Genomic DNA, 12233 nt, shown 5'->3' with positions numbered 1-12233 from the left:
TCTTAAGAAGCCCTTAGACAAACAATTTAGGAGAATTTCCAAGTGGGGTTGTTTTACAATTTGTCAGTTAGGGTAAAAACAATGGCTGAAGCGGTGATGCTCTGCAACGGCTTAGAAGAAGGGCTGGATCAGTCTAGTTTTAGGAAGCTGCTCTAAAGCATGTGGGTGGGGTTACTTTTTTCTTCATTTATTTATTTATGCGAGTTTTTTCTTCATTTATGTTTGTCCTAAAATCACCTCTTTCAACGCGTATAGTTTCGATTCTCCAAGCTTTGTGAGTTAATAAATGGCTTAAACCAGTAGATTAAAATAACTTTCAGCAAATATCTTACGTGTTATTGGTTGCACAAGTCGGAACATCTTGGTTCCAGGTTGCGTAGACTACTACCATTGTACCATATAACAACACAACCGTAGCTATGCAGGAATTCGCATAACTAACAACGCAAAATAAAGCCATGCAAAGAATACATCTCAACTAACTTGTGACGCTTTTAAACAGATATATGAAAATAATAAAAGAGCACAGGTACCTGAAAAGCATTACAAATGAGCAAAAATTTGGAGAAACCACAATAACCATCTCTTTTATAAATCTACAATTTTGGAAACTTTTAACGTATGATCTGGAAGACTCACTAGCATCCTGGCCAGTTTTTGTTCATTAGATCCTCATTTTTTATATTTCCATGAACATACACTTTGGGCTCTTTAATCTGCAGAGAATCATGAATAACACATCTTTCAGATCTGAATATCATATTCACTCCTAAGTGAAGTACTATTGAGTACCTACCAATAAGAAGGGTGGAAACCTCAGCTGAGGACGAACCCTCGAGAAACCATCCATGGAAAATAAACACTTGTATCCCTCAACTAACAAATGCTCACTGCAATGGAAAAGGAAAATGATAATTAACAGGAGGCACCTTACAACACTTACTGTTGTGCGCACACATCTAATTGGCTGTCTTATATATCCTATAAGATGGGAAAGAAATTGCAAAACCCCAAACTGATTTCATGGCATTTTTTGGCCAAAGCCACGTCAAGAAGAAAACTTCAGTATCATAGGTTACTTACTTTATTAGATAGGTGAAGTTTCTATTTTGATATTCTTTCAGAGGAATACTTTCTTCTTTGGAGTATCTGCATTACAGAGTAGCACTGTCATAACCACATAGATCAACCTTGAAAATAGAAGATATGATTACTGTACACCACATGGAACAGTAATGCTCATATGAGAAATGCAAATAACTGAATTACTTGAATGTGACATACAGCTCATCTCATCACCAAATCTTGGGATTATAAATATATTGGATCCCATGCTAGTACGCTACTACGTTAAACACCAATTTCTGTAAGTTTCCTAGTACAACAATAATAAGTCAATTTTTTTTTTCTAATAACTCATGTCAGTGTCTCCACGTAGGCTTGATTATGTACTGACCAATAATCATACCCATATGGTCAATCTCACAAAAGCAGAGAAATATTGTCGTTTTGATGTTTTCATTTTTTTCACACCAGTTAAAATAAGGCTAAACTTTGTTTACACACATGAAAATCAAGTTTACCTCCATGGGAAATCATTTTCACAAAAGCGGGAAATTCCATTCATGGCTGAATACGGATCAATGTGAACCCACTGTTCCTCAGTATTGCTAGCAAGATGACCTACCATAAACAAGAATCAGTTAAAGAAAATGCCAATTAAAAGAAAATAATAATCAAAAGTTTACATTTACAATGTCCAATCGGGGGGGGGGAAGAGGAGGGAGAAGAAATGGTTTCTCCTTGATGAACTAAATTTTGTTCAAAACATTCATTGGATGTTTGTTCTTAACTTATGCTATTAAGGAAAGAAGAAAAAATACAAAATTTTTTACTTGACAATCCAAACAAAATAACACCACAACGTATGGCTCTCAACAAAAAAGTATATTCTATAAATCTTAGAACAAGCAGAGGTCCTAAAATTTGTTCTTTCATATACGTTTTCTACTGAGGACGTCATATACTTTTACCACGTGCAATATCTTTACTAGTGTGACAGCAGTATTCATTTAGTTTTGGAAGAGGAAAAGAGAACTCACCGATTTGATGTAAATACTTTAAAGCATAACCACTGGGATAATTCTCATAGGACGCCATGAAAGTTACAGCTGTGCACCCTAGACTAAAGAACATAAAATAAGTAAACATGGAGGAAGTAATATACTATCATAAAGTAAAACAACCTCTTCCAACCTGATCAAAAGAAATCCTATCAAAATAATGCTAAGCAACTTCCAGAAAGCTTTTTTCCTATTCATGAAGCTGTGTACAAGAAATTATAAAGTCTATTAGCATTTGAAAACAAAAAAGTTTTAAAATTGAGAAATACATGAGAGACAGTGATCTAATTGAGTGCATACAAAAAGATAAAGCAAGAAAAATTATTTCAGATTATGATGAAGAAACCGCAAGTAACATACATTCGGCTAGCTGCAACCGCCGCAGACAAGTTGAAAATTGGAACTGAACTAATAATAAAACGAAGCTCCTGTATCATTAAAAAATATGATTATGCTATTGAGTTCATACTAATGTATATACCAGACAAATCACTAAATCTCCATGTGCAATACCTTGTGAGGAAGCTTAGAGTAAAGTAACACAAAAGTGAAAACTGGGATAACGAAGGGCAGAACCCTCCTATCAAGTAAAGCCCCAAGCTGCAAAAATGGAAACATGTCTTTAGAGACCAAAATGAGTGAAATGAAAAACATAAATTAGCACCTGATACAAAATAAAGTATCAGAATTAATAAAAATAACTTAATGGAAACCAGTGGACCCCAGAAACAAATTGCTAGCTAAAACACATAAATGGCTGGAGGAAGAAGATTATGTATCATATATACAAGAGGTAAGATGATTGATTAAAATTGTAAATACACATTCAAGCAATCAGTTAAGAAACATTTACATTGTGCAACTGTAAACATGATGTTTAACAAGTCGCATACTGATTGGTCATGCTAATGTGCATAGGCAATAATATAGAGTGGAATACACAACCACACAAAAATGGAAGTCTAGTACACAAAAAATTTTCACAAACCCCTCATGCAAGGAAGAAACCTTATTAGATATATTGCAACTATAGTATTAATGATCAGTTCCATACGACAACATTCAAATAAAAGACAGAATCACATTTTAAGCAACAAACATGATGACGCACAGAACAATCAAGATCAGTATCAAAATAGAACAGAAAAATGCTGCAATGTGGAATCAAGTAGTTTCAATACTCACAAAACAAAGAGGATATGCAGCCAGCAATGAGCGTGGAAGTGCAGAAGTGAAGTACCAGTGGAAGGAATGTGTCTAATGAAAACAGTGAAGGAACACAGAAAACCTTACGCTGATCACTACCTAGATGTCGTAGAGCAAACTTCTCAGCGGAAACATAAAAAACCTATAATAATTGATAATCAAGAAAGAAGAACCTACATGCAAAAATTTCTATTTTAGTTCAACATATATTGCTCAGGTTTGTAGATTTCTCATTAGGAAATCCAAGAACTCCGTAAAATTCTATGACCAATCAAAATATGGAAGAGAAAATTCTTCCAAGAAGGATACACCCCATTCAGAACTCCGATTCAAAACAGAATTGAACCATAAAACTTCGAATTCAGGCCACACTAACTTCTTCCACATAATTGAATCAACCAATACTGTAAGACCTGCCCAAGAGTGGATGCTAATTCAGGAACCAAGATCATGAACAATTTTAACATAAATTTAAACACCCAAAACAAAAATAAAAGTCCAAATAAAAAACTCAAATTATTTACCTACAGACAGTAGCACCATTCCAATACAGCATTTCAATGCCTTCCATAATGAAATTGATTTGGTCTGTCATTGACATACTGAAGTTCTTATAATAAGGCAGAAACGTTCATCAAACATGCCCGCTAAATTAGAAAATTGTGGTAATAAAATGTGCATTATGAGAGAAAAATTGTCATACCAACAAAAGCACCAGGCCTAGAGGACAAAGAAGTAACACCATATCACATCTAAAGACAACTGCACTGAAAATCTAATCACATGATAGAACAGAAAGTTGTTAGAAATTTGAAAAAAGCCAAAAGAATATGATGATAGAACTGGACATGTGAAAGCAGTTGGCACTTTTTAATTGGATGCAATAAGCACACCAGCATTGCAATGTGGGAATTTAGGAGTACCGAAGGCTATCTCTCGAAAATGAACATTGCATAACCACAAATATTATAAAATTTGAGCAATAGCTGCAGACAAACCAGACAATTTAATGCGGCATAAAAGTCCCCTTTGAGCCAAAACCCATAAGCCAGATTGACTGCACAAAATTGAGGAAAAAGAGTTAGCAACAGTTATTTTAAAATGTGTCCATCACTTTCTTTTTCTTTTTTCTTTTTCTCCAGAAACCCTTTCTGCATCGCTTGAATGTAGAAAGGGTTCAAAACAAGAGAAAACTGCACACACAACCTTTTCTAGCCAATAAAGATAATAAACTAGGTAGATATGACCCGAAGAAAATATGAACTTCTTCTTAAAGATTATAAATGCTTAATTCTTTTACAGAATTAAAAAGATCATCACTGGTACTCTGCACATGGGTTGGTAGTATAGTTCTCACAGCTTTCCCTTTGGGAGCATAGATATTAATCGCACAGGTCAATTAACATGCATGAAACATTCACTAGACAGACACTATAGTTTGACACACAGTTGAGATCCACCGTCACATTATTCAATAAAAAATCTGGAACAGCACAAAAATAAACGTACCAAGTCCAGAAGAGTGCATGGACACTTTCTAATTTCTTAACACTGAAAAAAAAAATGATGACGAGTCCCATCAATTTTAAGCCACAGCCTAAAACCCAATTCCCAAGTGTTGAAACTTAGAGTCCATCACACGTTGACTATGAAAAATATCTGAAACACCTCCAAAGATAAAATAACAGAATTACACTAAACAATTACAAATTTCATATAATCGTTTTGAGGCTGGAAACTTTCTTGTGATTTAAATAATTAGATAAGTATAAAGTGCAACCTATTAAATTTCTCCAGATAATGCTCACTTCTATATAGTCCATAAAAACTACAATTTCAAGCTTTCATAGGAAAATAAACTCACTAGTTTTGCAAGGAAAACATAAAGGGAGTTAAAGACAAGGAGTAATTACCTATACCCAAAGCTAGGATATTAGGAAGAGGACGAGTGCAATAGAATAACAAGTGAAACTGAAATGCAGTTAGTATCACAAAGAAGGCTTCTACTTGGCTTCCAAACTTGTATCTAACCTGCTACAAGAAATTTGACCTTAATAACTCAATTATATAAGATATATATCTTCTTTTATAAGAATCAATCATCAATAGACTCAAACTTTAAAATTTATGTAGGATAAGTTAGCCATAATATGCAGCGCAAGTGGTTTAACCATTGTTTCCCCTATGCAACCAGAAGAGATTTTATTTAAAGAGAAATAATTTGTTGATAGACATATTTTAAACTGCATTACCAATTTCCAACCCTCCAATTATATAGCATGCTGAAAACACATGGAAAGCACGTTCCTTAGAAAAGGATCTACTGCAACACCACCAAAACCAACTAAATACGAAAATTCTATGGTCTCAGAGTCTAAGTGGAGTATGTGACTTATAAATATCATAATCAGAAATAGTGTTTGGCTGCAAGTTCTGACATTACAATGGCCACTAGTTCAATTGAGATTGAAACATCATCCTCCAGCCAAAAAAAGAACAATTCTTACCACATAGGTTGGGTATATAAACAATAACTTTGGTTCATAATTTAATAAATGATTACCCCTTAAAGAGTATAGTAGGTAAACATAAACATAGTTAAAAATAAAACAAAAGTAAAAACCTGAGCACGGAAGAAGCGCAGCGTAGACAGTGTGATGCAACCCAATGCCAAACGTACTACAAAACACAAACTAAATAAGTCGGTCAATTGCAGAAATGATTGAATTATAAAACTGGATAAGAAGTCAGAACACAACTAAAGTTTAAAAATGAAAACTATGCATATAGACATATACATATACCTGAAACATACATAGGGCTAGAAGAGTTCAAGAATGATGCAAAAGAATTCCAAAATGATTGACAAGGATTCATAAGGGATGTACCATGAGCTAATGTAGCATGGTAATAAAGGAAACAATGCTTCAAAGGGTGACAAAAGTGTTTTTTTGGATTTATTTTCAGATTACTTCAGTATATAACAAAACTGAAAAGTGAATTGTCACTGTGAGAACCATATTCAGTGTCACAAGACCCAAAACTGAGATGATCTGCACTGCTGACATTCTCTAATTCAAGCCAAAGAAGTGCTACAGTTAACATTAACTAAAATAGAAAGAAAAGACAACAGCAAGTGAAACGACAATTTTATGTTTTAGATATCACATGGTACAGCACCTCAAAAGAATCTATTTCACTGCTTCCAAGACAAACTTCATGAATGTAACTAAGCATTCTGTAAAACAACCTGCAATAAGACCATGTGTCTTTGGTAAGTGCAAGAAGCTCATTACTAAGATAATTGGAGATGCCAAAACTGATACGAGCAACGCTCCTGCCAAAAAATAAAAAATTATAGTTAGAGGTTGATTAGCATAGCATTCTAGAATTATTCAAATAATTATTCACATAAATAGTACATTGAAGGATATTAAAATCTCAAGTTGTAAAACGCAAGGGACAATTCATGTACACACGTACTAATAATTAAGGTTATTTATAACAAGTAAACCATTCCCAATACATTGGGAAGAGCTTGGAGCATAAGATGGTTGAACTCTGAACTGGATGTGAGTAAAGCAACAAAACTTGGAACATAGATAAACTACTAAAAACCAAGAAAACAAATGGAATAGTTTTCTGTTACAATTAAAACATGCTATGTGATGGGGTTGTATTGCCCCAGCATTTCTATCAAGTTACTCCACTATTTCACAAGACTGTCAAAAGACTAAAACAATTTCACTACACCTGGGAATATATGAAGCTTACCAATGAAAGTGCGAGGAACAACTCCAGGGAACTCCAAATGATCATACTGATACAAGACGTAAACATTTAAACCCCCATACATTACATCCCATTGCAGCTTAGTTTTAAAAACAAAGATAAAAATAAATATTGATTTGAAAGTATAGCAAGTAAACTTACAATATCTAAGTGATGCCGGTGATAAAGAATATCATGCATTGCCTTGACAGAAGACAATAAAGCATAGCGGGTAAAAATAAGTTAGAAGAAGAAGAAGCAAAGCAAAACAGGAAATCCTGATAATTTTGAAATAAAAATACCAAATGTCTTAATATTAATTATGCCCCGCAAATATTAAAATTCAAAGAATTTGTATCTCATAGATTCAAGCTTCCAATTACTCTTGGATAAGTCAAAAACTCCAGCACAATTAAAAAAAAAAATTGAAAGAAAGAAAGAAAGAAAGAAAAAAATCTATAATTTAAAATTCAACGATTCTTTTATTACGTACATTCTATTGGCAAAAACAGGTGGTTAATACTCTTCCGGTCAAAAAAATAAGTGGTTAATTTACTAAATAGAAAGAAAAGATAATTCGAACACCTGAACATTGAAACTCTCTTCAACTTTCGTATACGGCATCGCGAGTACATAAAATGTAGCGATCAATCCCAAAACGATGTCGTAACCTACAAATTTGCCCAGAAATCAATATACAACAGCATTTGAGAATAAAATGTAAACCGTGTGCATACCGTAAATCTTCAAGAACTTAGAAAAAGATGATGAATTCATCGCGAAATTTGTGCTATCGGAGAAGCTAGCACGTTTATTTTATTTCATTTGATTGGATATTTCACTTTTTAGAAATTAGAAGAAGAAATAACTGGGCCGGTAAGTTCCATTGTTCAAAGCCAGTGGTGAATGTAAATAGGTCTGGGTCCTTTTGACTCCTCTTTAAATTCCACGTAAAATTCTTTTTAATTAAAATTACTTAAATACCCGAAAATAAATAAATTAAATTCTTGTTTTGAATGGAAATTAATTAATTTGGTCAACCACCATACTAATTTCTGTCGCCGGAATTTCCCAATCCCTTACTTTAATTGAAGGAAAAAAAAGGGGCTAGACAATAGACTCATAGAGACCCACCGAAATGTATCTTTAACATTATTGGTGCGTTTATTAATCAATAGTCGAAATGAGCCGAAATCATAGTGGAGTATAATCAAAATGAGAAATAATAATCAAAATAAATTGTTTATTTTGAATCGAAATAGGGAATGAGAATGAGCTAGAATCGGAATAGGAAATAAGAATTAAAATAAACTGTTTATTTTGAATCGGAATAGAGAATGAGAATCAAAATAAATTGTTTATTTCAACTGTAAGAATCAGAATTAGAATGAACTGTATTGTCATTGATGTATTTGCTATATCTAGAAATCGCAATGAATTATTACAAATTACTAAATTAACCTTAAATGATTATAAATCAGAATTATCATTTTTATAATTATTAATCTCTTTCTTTAAAGTGACCATATTACCTCCGCCTAAATTTTGAAATTCTCATTTTATCTTTAATAATCATTATTATTATGATTATTTATAATCATTTAATTCTCATTTTGAAATAATAATTATCATTTTTATAATCATTATTATTATTATTCATAATAATAATAAATTGTTACTATTAATAGAGGAGGAGGAGGAGGAGGAGTGATAAAATGGAATTACTATTAATAGACTCGGCAATCTTCCGGAGCACATTATTCATCACATATTCTCGTTGCTTGAGATTGTTTCCGGATTCATGTTATGTTTGGCTCTCGCCCTTAGCTTCCTTGTTCATGTAATTCTGTTGTATCAGACACAATTTATCCTAGGCCGCGGTGAATCGTCTTCACGGCTGCTGTGTGTCGATATGTGTGGGTTATCCCGATAACCTCAAGCGGGTTTTGTAATTCCTGGACCGGTCCAATTTATTTGGCTTAAAGTTAAGAGTAATGCTTTCCGCACCCCTTTACAATCCTTATAAAACTTTTTTTTTTCTCCTATCATACTTCTATTACTAGATGAAACAAGATAAAGGACAATTATGAATTGAACTAAATTAAAATATGTTTACACCTACAAATAATGGATCCTCTCATCTTTTTAAATCTTGATTTATGATATAATTATTTTTTTAATAAAATCAAAATAATTTTGAGACAATGAAGTAATAAATTATCCAACTTTATTATTAAAAAGATTGTGTAAAATCTAATTGATGATTAAAAAGTATGTGTAAAATTTAATTAACTTATTAATTATCAAAAAGTATGTTTAAATTTAATTAACTTTATTATAATGTTTTATCCTTTTTTGCAATTTTAATAAGAACGATGCTAGGTATCTCAACATTTAAATTCCAATTTGAGTCCCAATTGACGTGTCATTCATTTATTGGATGGTGGTTAAGTAATTTTACTAGCTATAAAATCTATCGTCCAATAGATAAGTGGCACATAGCATTGAGACTCAAGTTCGGATTTAAATGTCGAGATCCCTAACATTATTGTTTTAATAAAGGTAAGGCTATTAACATGATAATTAGGGTTTCATAAGAGTGTGTTAGGAGCTCAACTATACACTTCATATCAAAAGTCCATTTATCAAAATTATTATTTTTTTCACTAGATTCAAAATTAAAACAAGACATAAGTACAGTAAAATCTCTATAAATTAATTAATAATGTCAAGACCATATAAATTTTATTAATTTAAAAAGGTATTAATTAATAGAAAAATTAGTAATTCATTGATTTATAGGCTATATATACAATTCGATGAACATACATTTCAATCAATTAAAAACTTACTATATTTTACCAATCTAATCAATAAAGATAAATTAATCCACTAAAGATAAATTAAATATACAAAAAAAATTCTTGCAATATTAGCCTGGATAAATAAAGTTAAACATGAGATCCAATTATATTTAAATTTCAAGAAAAAAATAACAATGGAGTGATATCTTATTTAATAAAATATCATAACATGAGATTTATAACTTCTGTAAATTATTAACTTATGATATGAATAAGACCCCAAAATTGTAGCAGTTTTTTTTTAAATATTATTTTATTAAATTAACCTTTTGGCTAAGTCGGAACCACAGAAAATTATTATATAATAGAGATTATTAATTTATGACTATTAAATCAAAGAGTTTTTTTTTTTTTTTATGGGTTTCAATGCCTTCATTAAACTTCAGCATTTTCCATAAAATTTGGTCTGACAAAGTAAAAACTTGCTCTATTTAAATAGTCAATGATGAACTCGAAGATGAAATGTGTAAGCCATTGCTTTGATTGTGTTCCCAAAGACAGTCATTGAGTTACCGCATTGTCTTTTAACTTGTGAATTTCTGCCCTTTGGAGTTTTAACTGCATCAGGTCTCTTTTCCTAAACAATATTGAGTTAAAAGATAGTACTTCACTTCGAAACTTTATCTCAAGTTGTTCATGTATTGAGGATTTGAGTCTGCAATCTTATGTTTTTCGTGATTTGAAGATTCTTTCTGTTTGTTCTGCTAATTTGAAGAATCTTATTATAAATAATGGTTGTAATGATCACGGTGGTGATGGTTTAGAGAACTGTGAGTTAAAGGTTCTTTGTCGAAGTCTCACATCTATGCATATTACTAGTCCGTTAGCAAAGAGAAATTTGTAATGATCGCTAAAGGACTTCGACTTTCAGGATCCAAACTCTTTGCTGAATGTGGATTTTAGCATATTGACTCTCTAACTCAGCATGTTATGCTTGAAGAGTGTCAGTACGATATGTATAAGATATTCGAAGGACTCCGCAATATTATATGTTTGAAATTACTAATTACATTTGAGAAAGTTTTGTTCATTATTTTATTTTTTTCATTCCTAGAAATAGTAAAAGATTAGTTGATGTCATTGGGTTTTGTTAGGAAAGGAACCCACAAATAATTAACTTAACAAGTGCAGATTAGGCGAAAACTAACTTTTTTTCTCTTTATACAATTAAAACAAGATGTGAACAATAAATAAATAATAAAAAATTAAACTAACAAAATCTAAGATAATAAATCAACCATAAAAGACAAGATACTGGCCAATCGGCAACTAGCTACAGCTCTAGAGGCAATAAGGGGGTGTTTTCCTCTCTGTGGGTAGGTTTTGATGTTGATGGATTTAAGAATTTGATGAAATTTGTTTTGATTTTTTTGTATTTATATTTTTTAAATTTAATTAAGGATAATTTGGGAACTATTAAAATTTAATGGGGAGAAATAGTTTTCTAGAAATGAAAACTTGATAAAATAGGCTTATAGTGTGTTTACTTATGAAATTAGGAAATTGTAATCCCTTTGGGAATCAAATTTCGTTTGCTAATTTCAAAAGTGTGTGGGATTCAGATACTTAATTCTCATTCCCATCTAATTTAGTTAATAAATACATTCAATCATTCTTATTCCTACAAGTAAGGCTATTTCACATTTGACCAATCATCTCAAAGCCGCTGAGCTCCTTGATGTGAAGGTTTTGAGAATGACCTTACGCTGATGTGTTTTCCGCTTAAGAATGGACATGTCTTGGAGAAAGTGACTATTAAGTGGGGGTTGTATCTTGAGAATCCAGCGGAGATTATCTCTAAGATATTGGAGTTTTCTAGATCATCCACTGACATTCCTGGAGCCTTAGTAATCGTGATATAGAATGGTAAGATCATAATTCGATTCATATTTGGGAAAATTTTGAGACCCAGCGGTACCTACTACTAGGGATAGGGACATGTATATTTTGAAATCCCTTACGTGATGCTGTTTCATATAAACTGTTATATTCAGTGTTCAATCCTGAAGATGTTCGCATAGTACTGAATTTGCGTGTAATCTTGGAGATGATAAACAATATGAGTCTCCCTATCTTGAAATTTCATTGGATGCCAATGTTTCGGCCGGCGGTCCAGTGGCCTGTGGTGGCAACAACTTAAGCTCATCCGCATCCTAATCCCTGTCCTCATCCATGGCCATGGGATTTTTTTTTTTTCGGGTGGGGGGTGGAGCTATATATGCCAGCAGCCATCAAATGCCATACCCTTTAGTACTGTTACAGCCTTACT

General features: G+C 32.3%; 1 protein-coding gene across 2 annotated transcripts; it reads right to left on the bottom strand.

Annotated features, from left to right (window-relative positions):
- Positions 1-451: 451 nt before the first annotated feature.
- On the bottom strand, positions 452-8008 carry LOC102622888 (dol-P-Man:Man(7)GlcNAc(2)-PP-Dol alpha-1,6-mannosyltransferase). 2 transcript variants are annotated; one of them, XM_006464344.4, is made up of 20 exons: positions 7838-8008; positions 7686-7771; positions 7263-7304; positions 7104-7149; positions 6580-6666; positions 5953-6008; positions 5243-5363; positions 4328-4386; positions 4033-4104; positions 3854-3917; positions 3639-3742; positions 3309-3380; positions 2637-2723; positions 2484-2551; positions 2257-2325; positions 2103-2185; positions 1584-1683; positions 1084-1149; positions 797-890; positions 452-716 (listed from the first exon to the last, which is right to left on the bottom strand). In XM_006464344.4, the coding sequence occupies exons 1-20, from the start codon at positions 7875-7877 to the stop codon at positions 639-641; spliced, it is 1494 nt and encodes a 497-aa protein (XP_006464407.1). In that variant the 5' UTR covers positions 7878-8008; the 3' UTR covers positions 452-638. The 2 variants fall into 2 exon arrangements, with proteins under 2 accessions (XP_006464407.1, XP_006464408.1); XM_006464345.4 differs by having other exon boundaries at positions 5243-5360; positions 7838-8007.
- Positions 8009-12233: the final 4225 nt, after the last annotated feature.

The sequence above is a fragment of the Citrus sinensis genome, chromosome 3 (genome assembly GCF_022201045.2).
Source record: "Citrus sinensis cultivar Valencia sweet orange chromosome 3, DVS_A1.0, whole genome shotgun sequence".
In the NCBI taxonomy this organism is placed as follows: Eukaryota; Viridiplantae; Streptophyta; class Magnoliopsida; order Sapindales; family Rutaceae; genus Citrus; species Citrus sinensis.
The sequence above is the reverse complement of the archived record's forward strand: the minus strand, read 5'-3'. Positions and strand labels throughout refer to the sequence as shown.